The following is a 19,637-nucleotide window of genomic DNA, read 5'->3' as shown; positions in this document are numbered from 1 at the left end:
TTTGTTTTGTTTGTTGTTTAACCTTTTATGTTGAGATTATTTCAGACATACAGTGGTATTTTAGTTTTATTCATTAGGTTGTTTGCTGATGACCCCTTTCAGTTGGAAACGTGTGCTTCTATTTAGGGACATTTTCTTAAATTATTTTCTATATTTTGATCATTTCTACCTCGCTGTTTTCTGTGATTCTTTCTGGAACGCTATTCAGATGTTGGCCTTCCCAGACTTATCTTATGTTTTATTTTTTCTTATTATTCAGCTTTCTACTTTTTAAAAAAATATATAGTTGAGAAAGAGAAAGGAGAGATCAAGTACACTTCTGTATACTGGTTCACTCTCCAAATGCCCGGGAGCCAGGAACACAATGTAGGTCTCTGACTTGGGTGACAGCAACCCAGTGACCTGAGCTATTGCCACTGCCTTCCAGAGCTGCAGCAGCAGGAGGCTGGAGCCAGGAGCTGCAGGCAGGCACCAAATCCAGGCACTTTGGTGTGGCGTGCGCTTAACCGGGTCTGAACCACTGAGCCAAACACCCATCCCCACCTTCAAAAAAAATATTTGTTGTACTTTTCTACTTTCTCAACTTTATCTTGTTTTGGTTATCTTTATTTTTTTTTCTGTTTTCCTACTGTTTTAAGAGCCTTTCTTTTTTAAAAAAAAAAATAGCATCGTGTTGTTTATGGATTCAGTATCTCCTCCCGTCTCTCCGAGGACATCAGTGATGCCCTTTTGTGACATTTCAGCCTTGCATAGCTCGTTTCCCACAGGCTGCTTTCTCGACTTGTGTTTTGGTGCACCTTCCATGTTACACGTTTCCCAAGAGTGGAGCACCACGAAACTGACGGGAAGTCCCGCCCTGGCCTCTCCTGCCTGTGCTCTTCCCCTGGGAGGGCCTTGCTGACTGCTTCACTGGGGACCCTGGCTGTCAGCCCTTTCTGGCTCAGAATGTTTGGCTTCCCCAAGGAAGACCCTTAAACCTTCTGTCCAGAGGGTGTCAGTTGGCTTCATTCATTGCCTTGCTTTCAGCGTGGTTCCTCCCCTTCTTCAGTTCTGCTCTGTGGCCCCCACTTCAAAGTTTGTCTTTTACCTTCCTTAATAGTCAGCACCTGGCTTTCTGATCTGATTACTTCTGAAGGACGTGTTCACCCAGCCCTGCTTCTCTCGGCACCACCCTCCCTCACTACAGTTGCAGGACTCAGCACCACCAGTGCCTGAGCTTTGGGCACTTGCTGGCTGGTCATTGGCTCTCCCCAGCTGCTGATGTAAAAGTTAGCCGCCTGGGGCCATCTTAGTCCATCACCACCTGGTTTTTCACCCTCCAACTTCCCTAATTTTGTTGCTGTCATCTCTTTCCCTGTTGTTTCTGTCTTTATGATTTATACCTCTTTTTAAAAAAGATTTATTTATTTGAGAGGCAGAGGGAAAGGTCTTCCATCCTCTGGTTCACTCCCAAATGGCTGCGATAGCTGGAGCTGGGTGGATCCGAAGCCAGGAGCCAGAAGCTGCTTCTGGGTTTCCCATATGGATGCAGGGGTGCAAGCACTTGGGCCATCTTCTGTTGCTTTTCTGCTGGATTGGACGAGGAGCAGCTGGGATTTGAACTGGCACCCATACGGGATGCCGGTGCCACAGCCGGAGGCTTAACCTACTTTTCTTTCTTCCTTTCTTCCTTTCTTCCTTTCTTCCTTTCTTCCTTTCTTCCTTTCTTCCTTTCTTCCTTTCTTCCTTTCTTCCTTTCTTCCTTTCTTCCTTTCTTCCTTTCTTCCTTTCTTCCTTTCTTCCTTTCTTCCTTTCTTCCTTTCTTCCTTTCTTCCTTTCTTCCTTTCTTCCTTTCTTCCTTTCTTCCTTTCTTCCTTTCTTCCTTTCTTCCTTTCTTCCTTTCTTCCTTTCTTCCTTTCTTCCTTTCTTCCTTTCTTCCTTTCTTCCTTTCTTCCTTTCTTCCTTCCTTCCTTCCTTCCTTCCTTCCTTCCTTCCTTCCTTCCTTCCTTCCTTCCTTCCTTCCTTCCTTCCTTTCTTTCTTTCTTTCTTTCTTTCTTTCTTTCACAGGCAGAGTGGACAGTGAGAGAGAGAGACAGAGAGAAAGGTCTTCCTTTGCCGTTGGTTCACCCTCCAATGGCCGCCATGGCCAGCGTGCTGCGGCCGGCGCACCGCGCTGATCCGATGGCAGGAGCCAGGTGCTTTTCCTGGTCTCCCATGGGGTACAGGGCCCAAGTACTTGGGCCATCCTCCACTGCACTCCCTGGCCACAGCAGAGAGCTGGCCTGGAAGAGGGGCAACCGGGACAGAATCCGGTGCCCCGACCGGGACTAGAACCCGGTGTGCCGGCGCCGCAAGGCGGAGGATTAGCCTAGTGAGCCGCGGCGCCGGCCATGGAGGCTTAACCTACTATGCCACAGCGCCAGCCCTGCTTTATGTCTTTTTTAAAAGTAAGAAATAAGGGCCAGTGTGTGGCACAGCAGGTTAAGCCACCACTTGGGATGCTGGCATGCCCTATGGGAGTGCCTGTTGGAGTCCTGGCTGCTCTACTCTCAGTGCAGCCCCCTGCTGATGTGCCTGGGAAGGCAGCAGAGGAGGATGTAAGCGCTTCTGCCCTGCCACCCACACGGGAGACAGGGATGGAGCTCCTGGCTCCAGGCTTCAGCTTGGCCCAGCCAGGCCATTGCAGCCATTTGGGGAGTGAACCAGGGCATGGAAGATTCTCTCTCTCTTCTGTGTGTGTCCCCTCTCTGTGTCACTCAGCTTGTCAAATAAATCAATCAATCCCAATATTGCTGTAGTGGAGTTGCTAGAAGGAGAGGAGATAAATATGAGTCCAACTCACTATCTTTGGCCAGAGGTTTCCCCCTGGCTATGGAAAAACACGATGTGGGCAGCACTAAGTTACAACAGCCTTCCCACAGACAGCTTGGGGGATTGCTCAGAGGGAACCACAAAGCTAGCGCCAGTAATAGGTGCTGGAACTAAAGCCCACAATGACCCCAGACATGACCGAGGCCAGGAGCCAGGAACTCAGTCCACGTCTCCCAGAAGGGTGGCAGGAACCCAATTACTCGAGCCATCACCACTGCCTCCGAGGGTCCACTTTAGCAGGAAGCTGGCATTAGGAACCAGAACTGGGGATTGAACCCAGCACTCTGACAAGCGGCGTGGGTGCCTTAACCGGCATGTCAGCGCTAGGCCAAACACCCACCCTGATGGTAGCTTTTTTCTTTTTTTTATGCAGATAAAATGGTGAGGAACACAGAGGCAGGGTCTGTCTGGGGCGATTCCAGTGGCAGGGATCCTTGAGGCTGCGGTGCATCCCGCCCACGGCTGTGTACTGACGCCTGCTTTACCGTGGCTTTTTCTCTTCAACGAAACCCCTGTTTGTGTTCTTTCTCCCGCCCCTACCCCACACCTGACTTACAGGATGACGAGAGCCTCAGGTACCTCACACACGAGGAAAAGGATGTCATCCTGTTTTTTGAGGAGACTCTGGATTCCTTGGAAGATGACTTTGAGGAGCCGGTCCAGTGTGACAGCGGGATCCACTGCCACTCCCCACAGTCCCTGGAGGAGAGCGCTTCCAGTCACTCTGAGCCTGAAGATGTCATCGATCTGGTGCAGCCAGGACCTTCGGCTGGGGAAGCGGAGCGCCCTGCGGCCGTGACCCAGCCAGCAGGTGAGGGGTCCCCACCCAGAGGCGCGTTCTGTGTGTGCTCCTGCCGCTGCGGATGCGCTTGAGGTTTCTGCGATCTTTACCGGGGAGAGGGCGGGCATTTGGCCTTGTGGTTAAAATGCCACTTGGGACTCCTGCAGCCAGTACCACAGTGCCTGGGTCCAAGTTCTGACTCTGCTCCCAATTCCAGCGTCTTGCTAACACACACCCGCGGAGGCAGCAGGGGCTAGCCCAAGGACTTGGGTCTGTGCCAGCCACATGGGAAACCTAGATGGAGTTCCAGGCTCCTGACTGTGGCCTGGTCTAGCCCTGGCTGTAGTGAGCATTTGAGGAATGAAATTACAGATGGGATGCATCTCTCTCTGTGTCTTTCAAATTAAAACAGATTTTTAGAGAGGATTAGCATCCTCTTAGTAGTGTGATTGTCCAACAAAGAGAAACCCCAAAAGGACTAGAATAAAGAAATGAGACTAATTGACTATGTAAGTAGAAAAAATAGAATGGATGGATAGAAGAAAAACTGGATGGATGGATAGATAGGGAGGGAAGGGGGGAGGGAGGCAATTGGAAATGGCTTCCAGATAACAATTCCGTTTTCCAAAGAACACACAGGAGACCTGGTATTCGGGTGCCAGCCTTGACCCGCTTGTACAGCTTGACTCCCCAGATGAGAGCGTTGACCTCAGTACCTGCTTTGTCCCTTCTGCTTCACTCCGAGTGGCTCCACAGAGAGCTGTGCTTTGGTCCAGGGCGTCCTGTGGAGGACTTGGAGGGACAGGGACACAGAGACGTCTCTGCAGTCTGTTTTCTCCCTGATTCAAAAAGTTATTCGGAAACAGAAGAGGGCAAGGAGATGGGATTGGGAAGGATGAGGAATGACTTGGAGGGAACACTTGTCTGGTCTCTATAAAATCCCACCATGCCTCATGAGCCTCCGCAAGTGCCTGCACGTGTGTGTGTGTGTGTGTGTGTGTGCACGTGTGCGTGGAAGCAAGGCTGTGCATCACTCGGAATGTCACAGAGGAACAGAGGTACGGTTATGGTTGTGGTTTCCGTTCTAAGGATGGAGCTTGGGCTCCAGGCATCTCTTCAAAGCGCAGTGTGAATTTGGCATTTTTATTACACTTCCGCTTTGAAGTGTAGCTCCTCAAAGTGATTTGAGCCAGCTGAGCCTTATGAAGTGTCCGTTCACGTCATCACACCAAGGGGAAACAGGCCGCCCGCGCCCGCCGATTCCCTTGAGATGGCGTTGTCAGAGCGGTGCTGAGTGCCTCCTGGGTGGCAGGCACTGCGTGAGGAAATGGTGAGAACAGAGTGAGGACAGGGATCCCACCTGGGGCTGCCGAGAGGCCTTGCCGTGTCACGTGGAAGGACCTGCACTGCCTGGGGTCACCTTTGCAGGCAGTCTCTGCCTCCTGCCCACGCCCCTCGGCTCAGCTGCCCTTTCCCCGGGTGCTTGCTAGGTGCTGCCTGCAGCTTCAGACCTGCAGGCCTCTGGCCGTCACTGATCTGGTCATTCTCAGTGCACGGTCCTAAGAACTGGTCACTCCTTCTCTTTCACTGTAGTGTCCAGGGCACCGGCTCCTGGGGCACCCTGGGAGTTGGCATTGTGTCGCTGTGAGACTCCCTTAAATCCAGGGAGGAAGAAATGTGTGGTGACTGTAACATCTGAAGTGGGAGCTTATGTGGCATCTCCCTGCCTTCCAGGGGCTGCACCTGTCGGGAAGGAAGACGCGCCCATCCTTGAGTGCGAGAAACCAGAGGCCGAGAGTTCCCAGCCGCCGGACCCCACAGAGCTGGGCGCCCTTCCTCCGCCAGCTTCCCCACCCAGCACCTTGGCCCCGGGCCCCCCCAGGAAAGAGCCGCTCTCCCCTCCTCCAGCAGAGCACCCCAAACTGTCCCGCTCCATCCCCACTCCTCTGGTCCTCGCCCAGAGGATTTCCGAGAAGTTGGTAGGAGGCGAGGCGCTGTCGCCCACGTCCCCCTTGAAGGAGGGCAGGCCCGGAGAAGGGAGGACGCCCGGGGAGCCCTCGCCATGGCACAGACACCCCGCGCAGCCTGCACCCAAGGTGCACCGCTTCCCCAGCAACATCAGCGTGACCAACAGTGCGGGGAAGGAATTCAACAAGACCATCTCCAAGGCTGCCGTCAACGTGCAGGAGCGCAGAGCGCAGGTCCTGGCCAACATCAACGGCGTCTCCTTCCTCACCGCAGCGGCCGGCAGGGAGGACGCGGCCCCCAAGAATGACCTCGAGCAGAGGAGAGGCCCCCCTCCGGGTCAGGCGACCCAGGAGCAGAGCGGGGGTGGCCCAGCCAAGGACGCCAACGGCCCACAGGCAGCACAGGCCAGCCGCCAGCACTCCCGAGGCGTGCAGACCGAGCGGTGCCCAGCGCTGGCCAACGGCTTCCAGAGCATCCACGACGTCCTGCAGAGCGAGCCCAGCCCCTTCGTGTCCACCGGCAAGACGGTCACCATCCGTCCGGACCCAGCTCTTCCCGGTAAACTGGCACGCCAGAGCGCCAGCAAGAGCTGCTGCGACGGTGGGCCGCCGCCCAGGAGGCGAACGGGCTCTCTCCCGAGGGCGGCCGGCTTCAGACCCCAGGGCATCACCGTGCAATTCTCTGGCCGAGGCTCCACCGAGGAGGCTCGCCGGGAGGCCCTGCGGAAGCTTGGGCTCCTGAAAGAGAACTTGTGACAGAGACCGGCCAGCCGTGGCCTGCGGAGTGGCCAGAGCGGACCGTGTTCCCCTCCCCCGCTGGGTTTGTTCCATCCTGCAGAGCCAGGAGCTCCCGGCCTAAAGAGCAGCTGTGGCTCCTGCTGCGCCTGCCCTGCAGAGAGTCTGGGACTGAGGCCACGGGCTGGGGGTGGGGCAGGGGAAGAGCGGAGCACTGCCCACTCCCCACTGCCGTCCCACCGCTTCTGTACAGGGCAGACCCTGGGCCCAGGTCTCCCAGGACCTCCGGGGATCAGCTCCCAGGGTTTCCAGATGCCATGTGCTTTGCGAGCTGGGGAGGGGGCACATGTGACTTGTGACCCTGGCACAGGCAGAGGACGTGGAAGCCAGGTCAGAGCTCTTCTCAGGACCCCCCCCCACACACACACACACTTCCCTAGAGAATTAAAAATGCTTAGGGTGCTTTCTCCCTCTGTTTCTGAAGGGTGAAAGGTGGTACTTCGGCTCTAGCTGTGCTCTCATTTCTTGATATAACTTAGCTTCCCCAGGGTTTTCACTGGAAATAAAATGAGACCTCTGGGTTATGGTCGACTGCAGTTTTGGATTGTGAGGGTGCAACAGGTTGAGTCTGGAAAAGGTGATTTTGAGAAGGCCAGTCTCATTGGACTACAAGGTCTGCGTTACTCAGACATAAACATGTATCTGTGTTGTGTGTCTCTGTGTACATAACCTATGTTGTAGATACATACGTGTTAGCATATACATACACATACATGGGTGTGTATGCATATTCCCAGTTACACGAATAGAAGCGTGTGAGGACCCTGTGAAGTCACCGTAGGATGTGCGCACTTGCTGTTCTGATGGACACAGGTGCCCTAGCGTCGTGATGGTGTCAGCTTCCTAATCTGGACGTCTCGGGAGGATGCAGCGCCACGGTGTTTTGGGGACTCCAGAGTGAGTTCACTCCACGCTGTGTGCCCCTGTTCCCAGTTAAAGTCAGGTGCCCTGCTTCCACGTGAGAAGAAGCTCCCTATTCAGTGAAGAACATTTAAAGATTCCTCCCCTTCATCACCTAGTGTTAGTTTTGCATGTTCCGGGGCAGCCAGTGAGCTGAAGGACAGAGATCTGTTGTTGTCATCATCGTGGTTGCAATTCCAGCAAAGTTTTATCGCAAAAGTAAAGAGACAGCAACTGGTACACCTGATAGGCCAGGCGGGCCTCAGCAGAGGCTGAGAGCCAGAAGCAGACTCTTAAAAGGCCCCGCTGGTTCTGTTCCGTGAATGAAATCTCAGGACTACCTTAGAAGAGGCAGGTAGTGAACCAGGCTGCACAGCGTGCAGAGACCTGGACAACTCGCAGGCTGAGCCCTCCACGCTGGGCTGGGCCACCCGTGTGATCCTCCAAAAATAGCCAGGGCAGGGCTGCCCAGAAGCCACGCCCTGTGTGTGTGTGTCACAGCCAGCGGGGACAGAGCCCGGCTCCATCCTGTTGAGTGTTACTGAAATTCAGACTTCTGCATGTGCCTGAAGGGCATTTGTCCTAGTGTCCAGTGGGTCGTGTCAGTTACGGAAGACAGAGGATTGTCCTGTCTTCCTTGGAACTACGGGAAGGAAGGGGTCGCACCCAACTCTTGTTCTCCTGACGTAATCTCACAGATTCCCCAGGATCCTGATTGTAAATAGGTGCTTTGATCATACAGCTTTTAACCAGGGTTAGTTAGGTTTAGTTTCCTCCTGTTTTTGTTGAACTTGTTGAAAGTGTTCTTGAAGGCCCGTGTGCTTTCTGCAGAGTGAATGGCACCCAGCGTGTGTAATAGTGGAGGGGCTCGCTACGGCTCATGTCTGCAGTGCCCTGTGGGCAGACCTGACCTTGTGATTCATTGTGAGCAGGGTGCACTCAACTCTGTGTTAGTGTATTTGCTCTCAAAGTGATGTATTTGAGAAATAAGTTTAGAGTTTTACTCTAAGTATGAGCAACTTTATTTTTACATTATATACTATATTCTCAATTACTTTCTTTTTGGTGGTTACAGCCTTCACTTTATTTATTCATAATTTCCTCCTGTCTAATTTATTCCTAATTCTGCTGTTATTCTGGTCACTTCTCATGGTGCACGCACGCCCTGGTGATGAAAGCCGGATGATGTGTGCAAGGTTCAAACCACAGCTGCTCCTGCCCTCGGCGCAAGTCCGTGTCAGGCTAACACGAAGCCTGGCGTGCCCTTGTCACCACTGTGTGATGGGCTGTGCTCGAAGGCCTCCATTTCAAAGCAAAATCATGGTGAAAGGAAGAACAGCCTGCTGTGGCACACCCTGGGAGGCAGCGGGTGATGGCTGCAGCGCCTGGTCCCGGCCTCTCGCTGTGGGAGACCTGCACTGAGTTCCTGGCTCCTGGCTTTGGCGTGGCCCAGCCCTGGTCGTTGCTAGCGTGTGGGGAGTGAACCAGCAGATGGGAGCTCTTTGTCCATCTGTCTCTCTACCTTTTAATTAAAATGAAAATAATAAAAAGAGGAATGATGAACTCTAATAAGAGTCCAGAGTTTTGTTTTTTGTTTATTTCAAGCAATGTTTATGAGCCAGTCTTTACTTTCATGAAACTGTCTTAATACTTGAAAACCAAGAAAGAAAATTCTCCTTCACTCTTTGGAAGGGGTGCACAAGTGGCCAAACCACAGTCTGCAGGTGGTCACTTTGCAGGCCCAGGGGGTAACAACGTTTGCCCCAGTCCTTCCTCCTCCTCACTCCTTCATATTTGCTTCCCAGCGTGCATACATATCTTCACCAAGTCGGCAGCAGTGTGGATCTTTGCTCTCCGTCTGCCTGCCTGAGCCCACCTGCTGGTTGAGGAGACAGGCATAGGAAAGTCCCCGTTGCAGGGACAGGAGCTGAGGGCAATGCCATTCACAGTGTCCGCCGGTGCCTCTGCCTCTGCCCCTGCCCTGTGACCTGAGCTTTCGAAGGAGATGCAAAGGCCAGGGCCCGAGGCCGGAGCTGCCTTCCTGTCTCATGGGGCTACACCAGCTGCTGTCTTAACAGTACAAGATGAATGGCGCGGAATTCCTGGTGGGCAGTTCCCGCAGTCGGATCCCCATTTGAAACCAGCTTTATGAAGATCTCAGGGGACCTGTGTAACTCTTCAGATCGACCTTTTATTAAAAAAAAAAAAAAATTCCTAGGGACCAGGATTGTGCTTGGGGTCAAGCTGCAGCTTAGCACGCCAGCATCAGAGTGCTGGCTACAGTCTCAGCCACTCTCCTTGGACCCGCTCCCTGCTGATGCTCCTGGAGGCAGCAGATGATGGCCCAGGTGCTTGAGTCCCTGCCACTCACGGGGGAGACCAGGATGGAGTTCCTGCCTCCTGGTTTTGGCCTGGCCCAGCCCCATCTGCTGCAGCCATTTGTGGGGTGAACCAGCGGATGGAAGATCTCTCTCCCCTTTTCTGTTGCTCTGCCTTTCAAATAAATGACATAACAGATCCTAAATACATACACACCCGCACACACACACAAGATACATTCTTTTCAAATAACCGCTTTTCCAATCTGGCTCTCCAGGTTGTGACCTGCAGAGGATTTGGTGGCCGTGTTCTCTATACAGGTCACCCCAGGAGTCAGCCCTTGAGTGCTTATTAAGGAGGGGGAAAGAGAAAGAAGAGAAATGTGACAGTGTGCGCCTCAGAATCTTTGCAGCTGCTGTGCTGTGTGCTCATGGCTGCTGGAGTGCATTTTATCGCTGCGACATGGCGCAACCTATCAGCTGCGTTTGCTCCAAACTGCAAATAAAGGTGCTGTCTGAGTGAGCGCTGCCCTTGTTTTCTGTCTCTTGTCCTCTGTCGGTGTGTGTGTTGGGGGGGCCCCAGCCAGGGCTGCCGGACTGGAGGGGGAAGGGCAGGAGTTCAGGGAAGGTTCACCCGTGAGGTTCACCAGTGAGAGGTTCCTGTTTTCATTGCAAGGACAAGTTGCCAAACAGGTTTTGTTTCTTCTCTTCACAACGAGCCTTTTTTTTTCCTGCTTTAAAGTATGGGAACAAGTTCCCATATCCTTGTCTGATCTGCTAGTTGGACAAGCCCTGCTTTCCAAATACCTGTGCACGGGAGGACCAGGCTGCAGGAAACAGGCTCCTGGTCGCCGGCCTTAAAGTGGAGGCGTGGCTGCGACTCCCGTCCAGCCCCCGGCTCTGCTCCTACGCCGCTCCGGCTTGTCCTCACCACCAGCATGGGTGGTGGGGGGGTGTGTCCCAGAGACCTAAGGGCACCTCCCATCCCACTCTTGGTAGCACAGAAGGGTCAGCCTTTGGTGTCCTTGTTTACAACAAATACAGGGGCCGGCGCTGTGGTACAGCGGGTAAAGCCTCCACCTGCAACACGGAAACCCCGAATGACTGCTGGTTCCAGTCCCAGCTGCTCCATTTCCGATCTGGGAAAAGCAGCGGAGCATGGCCCAAGTGTTTGAGCCTCTGCCACCCCCGTGGGGCCACCCCCGTGGGGGACCAGGATGAAGCTCCTGGCTCCTGGCTTCGGCCTAGGCCCAGCTCTGGCCGTTGTGGCCATCCAGGGAGTGAACCAGCCAATGGAGGGCATCTCCCTCTCCCTCTCTGTAACTCTGACTTCGAAATAAATAAACAAATCTCAAAAACAACAAAAACAAATGCAGCCCTACGCAGTCCGAATTCCTAAGACTTAAGCCACGCTGTCCGTGTGGGGGGCTGGAGCTTGCTTCTCATCCCAGCCAGTGCTCCCTAAGAAGGGGAACGTGGTGACTTCTGGGAATGACCTCAGCAGCCCTGTATTTTCCCAGCCAGGGTTGGAGGAGTGGAGGGGGAGAGCCCCGAGGAGTGGGAGTGGGCTGTGGCCACCCCGCAGTGCTGTCTGCCTGCCGAACTGCCCGCAGGCCCCTGGTCCCCCCACCACCCCCCTTCTGCCTTGGGGCGTGACAGGATCTAGAACAAAGCTGGGGGCGACTTCGCTGGCTGAGCTTCGCTCCTGAGTCCGGAGCCTGCCCCAGAATCCTGGGAGCTATTTCCCTGCTGCCCCTCACTCCTGAGGCTCAGAGCACTTGGAAGTGAGACCCACTCCCGCGGGGCCCCTCTCTGGGTGCTGGAGCTCCCTGCGCGTGGCACAGGAGGAAGGCAAGACCCCAGAGGAGGACACCTAGTCCTGGGTCCAGGCCACGGGACTCCCCTCCCGGCCTCCCTGCCGTGGCCGTTCCACCCTGGTCGCAGGCAAGAATCCACATTTGGAAGCTGGGCTAATGGAACTGAGTCATTGATAAACAGGTCGTACACTCCATAAACTTTAACCTCGGAGTATTTGAGTCTGCAGCAGGGCTGCCAAGGGGAGTTACCTGAATTCAGGAAATGCCTTTGAGAGGCGGGGCTCGTTGAACACAGGACCCTGTGCCAGGCATACAGGGCTCCCACGCCTGGGCGTGCCCGGGCTTTGTGTGTGTGTGTGTGTGTGTGTGTGTGTGTGTATAAGGGTGTTGCCTCACCACGCACTGCTGTGCGGCCCACTCCCGGGTGACTGCCTGGAGCACTGGGCCTGCCCTAGTCACTGAAGATGCCCTCAGGCCTCTGTGGCGTTTATGAAATTGCCTAAGTGCCCATAATCCCGACATCCCTCACGGCCACTGCGTGAGGCCCTTGAGCCTCCAGCGACTCGTCCCCGCCTGCAGCAATCTCCTGGTCCAGGACACCAGAGGCACTGGATCTCTTACTTCACCACTTACTTGGTGTCTGAAGCGTTTGGGATCCAGGGAAGGAAGCTCTGTGCTGCGAAGATGCTTCTCAGAGTACGAAGCAGAAGGAAGGGCCTTGCGCTTCGAGTCCCGGCTGCTCCACTTCTGATCTGGCTCTCTGCTATGGCCTGGGACAGCAGTAGAAGATGGCCCAAGTGCTTGGGCCCCTGCACCTGCGTGGGAGACCCGGAAGAAGCTCCTGACTTTGGCCTGGCCCAGCGCTGGCCACTGTGGCATGTGGAGAGTGAACCAGCGGATAGAAGATCTCCCTCGCTTGCTCTAATTCTGCCTTTTAAGTAAAATAAATCTTAAGAAGAAGGAGGAGGAGGGCCCTGCCGTGCCTGTCGTGTTGTAGGCACCACGGAGTCCCCTCACCTCCCCAGCTCAGGCTGCACCTGAGCGTTTTCCTTAACTCCACTGATTTTGTTGGTGAAACTTTCTGTAAGCTTCTTTATTTTCCAGTGCAATCTCAAAGGCCAAACAAACGGAACTGAACCCGTGAAGTCCCGACTTTTCAATTCTGTGACTCTTTCAACCTGACACTGTGCCAGAGTTCCATGAGTGGCACACGCATTGGTGGCTCTAAGCTTTCACCAGTGTCCTACATACAACAGCCGGGGGCACCTAACGGTTACAGGGTTTATAATGTGATCATTGGTGGGAGTGGGGAAGTGAAAGAAAAAAGTTATTTGGGACGGGTTTCTTGATCTTTGAAACTTAGGAGGTAAAGAAAGTGGTGCTACATATAACCATGCTCATTCATTCATTCATTCATTCAGCAACTCTGTGTCCCTCCGAGTGGAGTTAAGTATGCCCTCCCTGGGCCTTGTGGCACCTGCCAGGTGGGGATGTGAAGAGAGAGGGAGGCTGCCTCCTCCTCACCAGCGCCCCTGGAGGGCCATGCTTCCATCACCCTGGCTGCCCGGGCTCCCTGCTTCCAGCACCTTCTCTGAAGCCACCCAGGCTGTGCCGGGCGCAGCCTTCCCTTCCGAGCAGGGAGAGGGCCGAGCCTGCTCAGCGTCTTCATCATTTCTCCTCTACAGAAAGTCTTTTTGTTGGTTGATTTGTTTTGCCTCCCATGGAGTCACTTCCTGTGCCATCCCCGCCCCCTTCTCCCCAGGGCTCACGGCTGACAGTTAATCAGAGCTGGGAGCCTACCTGTGCGACAAGGAGAGACGAGCGAAGACTGTGTCATTCGAAGCCAGACGCCAGAGAGGCGTGGGCGGGTGGCTTCCTGGAGGAGAAAAGGGAGACCGGGCTGCGCCTGGCTGAGCAGGCCTGGCAGTGCAGGGGCGGGCGCTCCTTGAATCTGGGGCCTTGACCTCTGCCTTAGGGGATCCCATTCAAAGCAGGTCTGTCAGTTCCCTCGGGTCTGTAGGACATGGTCCTGGGCCCCGGAGGGGCCAGTTGTGTGCAGGACTCCCATGCACGCACGGGGCGGCCATATGTATTCACGGGCCCATTGCCCAATCTGCTCCTTGGCATTTCTTTGAAGTCGTGGTTGTTACTGGAAAGGCAAGCTGGCCTCAGTGGAAAGTCCATGGGCCTGGCTCCAACTGAGCGGTGGGGCTCCAGCAGGACACGACGGGGCCAGGCAGCTGCCCAGCGGCCTCCACCCAGGGCCACGGGCTCGAGGTGGGAGCAGCTGTGAGGTCATGCAGCACTGCTGTCAGTTTCTAGTCCCGTCTCCGTGTGGACACATGAGCAGAGCAGGCTGGCAGCCCCTCTCTTAGCCTGCCGTAAATGACCACACTTCTGCCAATATTTGTAAAGCGGCGCTGCTGCCGTTTGTCCTGTCTCCACCGGGATAGCTGTGATCGCCATGGCTGCAATGGGTGCAGGGCCCAAGCACTTGGGCCATCCTCCACTGCTTTCCCAGGCGCATCAGCAAGGAGCTGCATGAGAAGTGGAACAGACAGGACTCGAACTGGCACCCGTACAGGATGCTGGCCCGCAGGCGGCAGCTTTACCCGCTATGCCACAGCACCAGCCTCACTTCATTTAATAATGTTGCTATCGAAATGATGTTTTGCAAAGTCAGTTTTTCCACTTAAACCAACTTGGTTCCTGGCTCAATCACCTACCTCACACAGCCTTGCTTTCAGGTGATTCGTCTCTAAGAGGCATAGGCACAGATGTGCAAGGCATGGTTTTGCTCCAAGTGGACTCTGCTGGATTTCAGATTCCACAGAGAAACCGTACAGCTTGGAGGCGAGCATGGAAGAGACGCTGGGCGGACAGAGCGCAGCGAACCTGGAAATGAGAGGCCGGGGGGCATGGAGGGTGAAGGGCTGTCACCCGGACAGCTCTGTGCTATGACTGAGAGACATTTCAGCGCCGTGTGGCGAATCTGATGGCACTTGGACTGGAGCGGAAAGAGCTGTTCAGAGCATGAGCCCCCAGCCCGAGAGAGGGGTACCCACAGGCTGCCAGGTGTCCTGTGACCCGCGTGCCCCGCCCAGCCCCGAGATCTGCAGCAGTTCATGAGTGCACGTGTGGTCGTCGTCCCCTCCTGAGTTGGAACCTCTGTCCTGCCGACTGTCCACCCGGAACCCCTCTTCCTTCATCTAAAATATAATGTGCTGAACCGTACTTGCTTCCTAAGGTCGCTGTCCTAACACCTGAATGAGGTCACGCGTTTGCAACACTTAGCACATACCCAGCTCACACCTCCACCATCACCATCACCGCCCCCTGCCTCGAAGGCCACGGGGCCTTCCTCCCCAGCCCCGGGGACCGCCAGGGCGGGACCCGCAGCAGGAGTGACACTAGCAGGCTCCCGTCTCCCCAGGGCAGCCCACGCGCGGGTGCTGGCTTCCTGCCTGGAGGCACAGCAAGCCAGTTTTCAGAAGTGAGTTCCAGTGCCGACCAGAAGCAGAGCTTGCCTGCTTTCTAAACATCCACGTGTCCTGGGTTTATTTTCCTCTCTCTCGGGGCCGGGTGGGACTAGCTTCCGGCTGGGAGACGCTGCTGGGCCAGCCGGCTGAGCTCACACTTCTCCACGGCGCCTGGCCTGGCCTGCCCAGGTCGCGGTTGCGGGGCTCTCCCTGCGCCTCCCTCCTGGGCCTCCTCACCAGGAAGCCCAGCCCAGCTCTCCAACACTGCAGGACTGTCCACGCCAGGCCCGGGGGCCTCTGGGGGGGGCTGCAAGGAGGAAGTGCTTGTCTGGGCTGCCCGGCGCAGAATTCTCTGGAGACAGGCAGGCCTTGCGCAGAACGGGGACTGCCCTGGTGGCCCTGGGGCCTCTTGAGCCAGAACTGTCAGAGCAATGGGGGCGAGGCAGACCCCACAACCCACCCTGAGCAGAGCAGGTGGAGCAGCCCCTACCCAAGCCAGTGCTCCTTCCAGAGGGGAAAGCAGACCTGCCCCCGCCTCCCAGCGGTGTCCCGGAGCTGTTCTGAGGTCCCCAGGGGTTCTCCACAGCTCCCTCGGGCTGGCCCGTCGTGGCTCCCCCAGAAGCCCCTGGTGCTGCTAGCAGAGGGCAACCTTCAGGAGGAAGACCCCAACTCTCACCAGCTGTGTGCTCTCAAGTAACCGAGGGGAGAGAAAAGCTGGCGACGGGTATGGACCAGGCAGAGGTTCCCAAAGTGTGGTTCCCGACCGAGCGTTCGGCCAGCCGGCTGGCAGCATAGACATCACGAGGGAACGTATTAGACACACAGGATCAGACCTCATGGAGGGGAGGCCCGGCGGTCTGGGTTTTAACAGACTCTTGGTGTGAATCTGATGCCGTGGGCCAGCACACACAGAACCCCTCTCCCAGGTGCACCCTGGGGGCAGAATGAGCACTGGCCTGTGCAATATCCTTGTGGTGGTGACCCCTGCGGCACTCGTTTTTGCCCCCCCCCCCCCGCCCCGGACCTAACGTGGCATCTGGCACATAGTAGGTGTTCAAGAAATAGCTCCTAAAGTGACTAGCTGTGAACGCTAGAAAACAAGAGTGGTTCAGAAGTCTCACCAGGAGCCTATGTTCCTCCACTGATTTAGAAAAAAAGAGAGTTTGGTTGGGGTTGGGGGAGGGAGAGAGAAAAACCAGACTTGGGGAGAGGCTCAGCTGGGCAGGGGCCAGGCCACACTCCGGCATCCCCAGGGTGTGACTTCCGTGGCTCCTCTGAGTGGTCAGCCCTCTGTGGACTGACTCCAGACACAGGGATGAGAGGACAGATGCATTCCATGTTCCGTCCTCCCCGAGCTCGCGGTCCAGGGCAGAGGACAGGCAGCTAAGCCAACTGCAGGAAGGCGGGACCGCACTGTGAAAGGGGAAGTGAGGGAGTGAGGAGGGGGCGAGGGGAGAGAGGCCAGGGAAGGCAGCCACGTGGTTACCTGGAGCTAATGAGACGGAGCAGGGGGCACAGATAGGCCAAGACCCAGAGCAAGTCAGGAGGGGGCACAAGGGGCTGCCATCTCCACCCTGAGGGAGGTGGGAGCCCCACAGGAAGACTGTGGTCCCTACCCACACAGCCTTGTGGTCTAGAAGTCATTCAGCAAACCCCTGGCCACCATTCTAGACACCGGGGACATAGTAAAAGTAAAGATACTACACAAGGCCAGATGCTGCCCTTGAGGAGGGTGTATTCTAGTGGTAATGACAGGAAACGAAAAAATGGAGCCAAGGACAGCGCTTCAGGGGAGAGGGTTAAGCAGAAGTCGTGGGTGGAATTCCTGGCCAGGAGAGGACGGGTGGGGCCGAGGCAGGGGAAGGCCAGGTTCAGCGCCAGCTAATTGGGAGTGAGGAATGTGCCGACTCACCCCTGCAGCCACCCCACCGCCCAAGCCCACGGCTCTGTGACTCCAACCTGATGGTCTCAAGGGCCTGGTTTGCAATCAAAAGAAGGGGGGATGGCCCAGCTGTCGGGGGAGGATGTAAGGAGACGAGGAGCACCCCATGCATCCTGTGCTGTGCTCTAGATGCTACGCTCGGCCGCGCTGCGCCCCCTCCGCCTGACTCCCGGCGCGCGCTGCCTCCTCCAGCCCAGGGCAGGGAGCCCTGTGCCTTCTGCTTGGCCTGTGGGGCCTGACTCCTCCGCCCGGCGAGTGTCACTTTCCGAGCTGGTTCTCTGTCTGCCCCGGTCCCAGCTCTGGCCTAGAAAAGTCCTGGGGGAAGTGGCAGATGACAGGGCTGGGAGGGTGCTCGTGGGTGAGACTTCAGCCAGGCTGATGACACTTGATGAGAGATAGGCTCATCCTCTAAATGACCGCGGGTGTGGGCAGGTGCGTCTCCAGGCTGGCTGCCGTCTGAGTGGGTTCTAAGCAGGTGGGTTGTGAAATGGGGCTCTGAACAAGACCTGGTTTGGAGTCACACTGTCTTCTGTGCTTCTGGAATGGTACAAGGCAGTGGGGAGACACCTCCGGAGGCAGTGTGCACACAATGAACACGGGCTACTGAGCGGCCTGGCCTGGTCACCTCCCAACTGTTGGCTTCAGGTTCCCCATTGCATTAAGCACGGCAGATTATGCTACGGGGTGGCAACAAACAAACCCTGTGATGTGCCTTTTCCCATTTTATTTGAAAGGCAGACAGAAAGAGGCAGGTGAGAGAGCAAGAGCGAGCGAGCGAGTGAGCATCTAGGGGTTCACCCTCCGACGGCCTGCAGCTAGCAGGGCTGGGCCAGGCTGGGCTGAAGCTAGGTGCCAGGAACTCAGTATGGGTCTTCCATGGGATGGCAGGGAGCCACGGACGTGGGCCATCACCTGCTGCCTCCCCAGGGTGCACCTTAGCAAGAAGCTGCAGCAGAAGCCGAGCTGGGACTCCAGCCAGGGACTGCGGTATGGGATGCAGGAGTCGAGTCCCAGGCCATGTCGTAACCGCTGCACCAAGCGCTGGAGCCCAAACTCTGCGATTTTATGGCCTCCTAAAGTACGTCTATTCCACCCCCAGCCCGCCGTGGGTCAGGCTCACACCGCGCAGCTGTAAGACCCACCTGGGACACACATGTCACATCGGAGTGCCAGGGATCAAGACCTAACTGCACTTTTAGTTTCACCTTCCTGGTAATGTGCACCCTGGGAGAAGCAGCCTCTAGTACCTAGGTCCCTGCTATCCATCGGGGAGACCCAGATGGAGCTCCAGGCTCCTGGCTTCTGCCTGGCCCAGACCTGGCTGTTGCAGGCATTTGGGGTGTGAACCAGTCGATAGGAAATCTCTGTCTCTGCCTTAAAACAAACAGAAGCCAAGAGCACAGAAAACAGTAAGAGAATTAGGAAGTGATGAATGTAGGGTATCTGTTACCTTTGTCTTACTAGTATTTAATTATTAATAGTACCACTAATTAATAATATTAATAATCAATAGTAGTTAATTGTAAGTTGGCCTCATTTAAGTTTAAAGTGATGCCTGTGTTTAACAACTGGTTTGCAAAATCCCTGCCATTTGACCCATCAGTCCGGCTGGCTGGGACCAGCCACGCTAGCCCATCACAGGGGGGCTGGTGCAGGAGGGCGGGGTTGGCAGAGCGGGGAGAAAGCAAGAATCCTGGAAGGGTCAGCAAGGAGGGCAGTGCAGGGCCAGCGGACAGCAGTGACCGTGGGAACGGGGCGCCTGCGAGGCCTGCTGTGGGAGTGGCCCGACCAGGCTTAGCGTTTGCCTGCTGTCCCACCGTCACCACTTGCAAAGGAGCCACACGGCTTTCCTGTACGAGTCGAAGGGCTGCAGTCCTCGGGCTCCCCAGGATCTCAGCTGGCGTGGAAAAGGCCAGGCTGGCGAGCACAGAGCCCAGCTGGGCGGGGCTGAGCAGGGGTGCAGGAGGGCAGGGAGCAGTGGTGGCGAGTGTGGAAGGCTCATCCCCAGAAGCCGGGATAAAGGAGGGAAGGCCCTGAGAGGGGCTGCCGCACAGGGAGAAGCTGAACTCTGACCCGTCTCCAAGGCTGGGGTTGGGCCGTCTGGGGACCCCCACATTCCCTGATGGGCTGGCTGGCTGTGTCTGCTCTTGGCTGTGGCCAGGCAAGCAGGGGAAAAGTGCACACGAAATACAAATGTTCTGCACCCAGTTTCCTGACACAGGGAGGTGATGAGCAGGACCAGTGGTGCCAGGGTGAAAATTCCTCACCTCCAGGATCCCCTGTGGCAGCCCTGCCTTTCCAGGGCCTCAGGGCCCTGCACAACCCAACCGAGCGTCTCCTCTGGGAAGGCAGCTGGCGGCTGTCCCTGAGCCAGTCCACGGCACTCACTGTCCCGGCCAGCAGCCCCTCTGACCGCCCCAAACCTGAAGCCCTTCCACACCCTCCATGCTCATTTCCTTCTCCATAGTGAGGGTGGGGCTGGCCCCTTCCCTCGAGGACAGGGCCAGGAGGCAGCTCAGGGCCAGGCCTTCAGGCTCGCCACTTCCAGCTGCCGACGTGCGAACCGGCTTGTGTGAGGTGGTCCAGGCCAAACCACCCTCTGGCAAAGCAGTCCAGGAGAGATGAAGCCGGATGCCATGTGTTCCGAATGCCTCAGCCCTTGGCTGCAGAAGGCACAGCGGTTAGGGAGCAGTCCGTGGCCCAGCCGAACGAGGAGAGCGCCAGGGGCTCTCTGGACACTTGCTTTTGAAGGCAGCATTTTACAGAGAGAGAGAGAGAGAGAGAGAGA

General features: G+C 56.1%; 1 protein-coding gene and 1 long non-coding RNA gene across 2 annotated transcripts in view; one reads left to right on the top strand and one right to left on the bottom strand.

The window, feature by feature from the left end:
• Positions 1–8,862, top strand: part of PROSER2 (proline and serine rich 2) — a 49,410-nt gene extending 40,548 nt beyond the window's left edge. Inside the window, exons 3-4 of the mRNA XM_002717494.6 lie at positions 3,409–3,661; positions 5,366–8,862. Of these exons, the coding sequence (XP_002717540.3) occupies positions 3,409–3,661; positions 5,366–6,354 (1,242 nt within the window). The 3' untranslated portion in view covers positions 6,355–8,862. The remainder of the gene's footprint in view (positions 1–3,408; positions 3,662–5,365) is intronic.
• On the bottom strand, positions 8,188–13,809 carry LOC149122663 (uncharacterized). Its single transcript, XR_016219132.1, has 3 exons — positions 13,229–13,809; positions 12,062–12,243; positions 8,188–9,481 (listed from the first exon to the last, which is right to left on the bottom strand). It is a non-coding gene; the product is annotated as an uncharacterized LOC149122663 (long non-coding RNA).
• Between the last annotated feature and the right edge of the window lie 5,828 nt (positions 13,810–19,637).

This window comes from Oryctolagus cuniculus, chromosome 13 (assembly GCF_051225735.1).
Source record: "Oryctolagus cuniculus isolate XC-2025 breed Fujian yellow rabbit chromosome 13, ASM5122573v1, whole genome shotgun sequence".
NCBI classification, from domain to species: Eukaryota; Metazoa; Chordata; class Mammalia; order Lagomorpha; family Leporidae; genus Oryctolagus; species Oryctolagus cuniculus.
The sequence above is the reverse complement of the archived record's forward strand: the minus strand, read 5'-3'. Positions and strand labels throughout refer to the sequence as shown.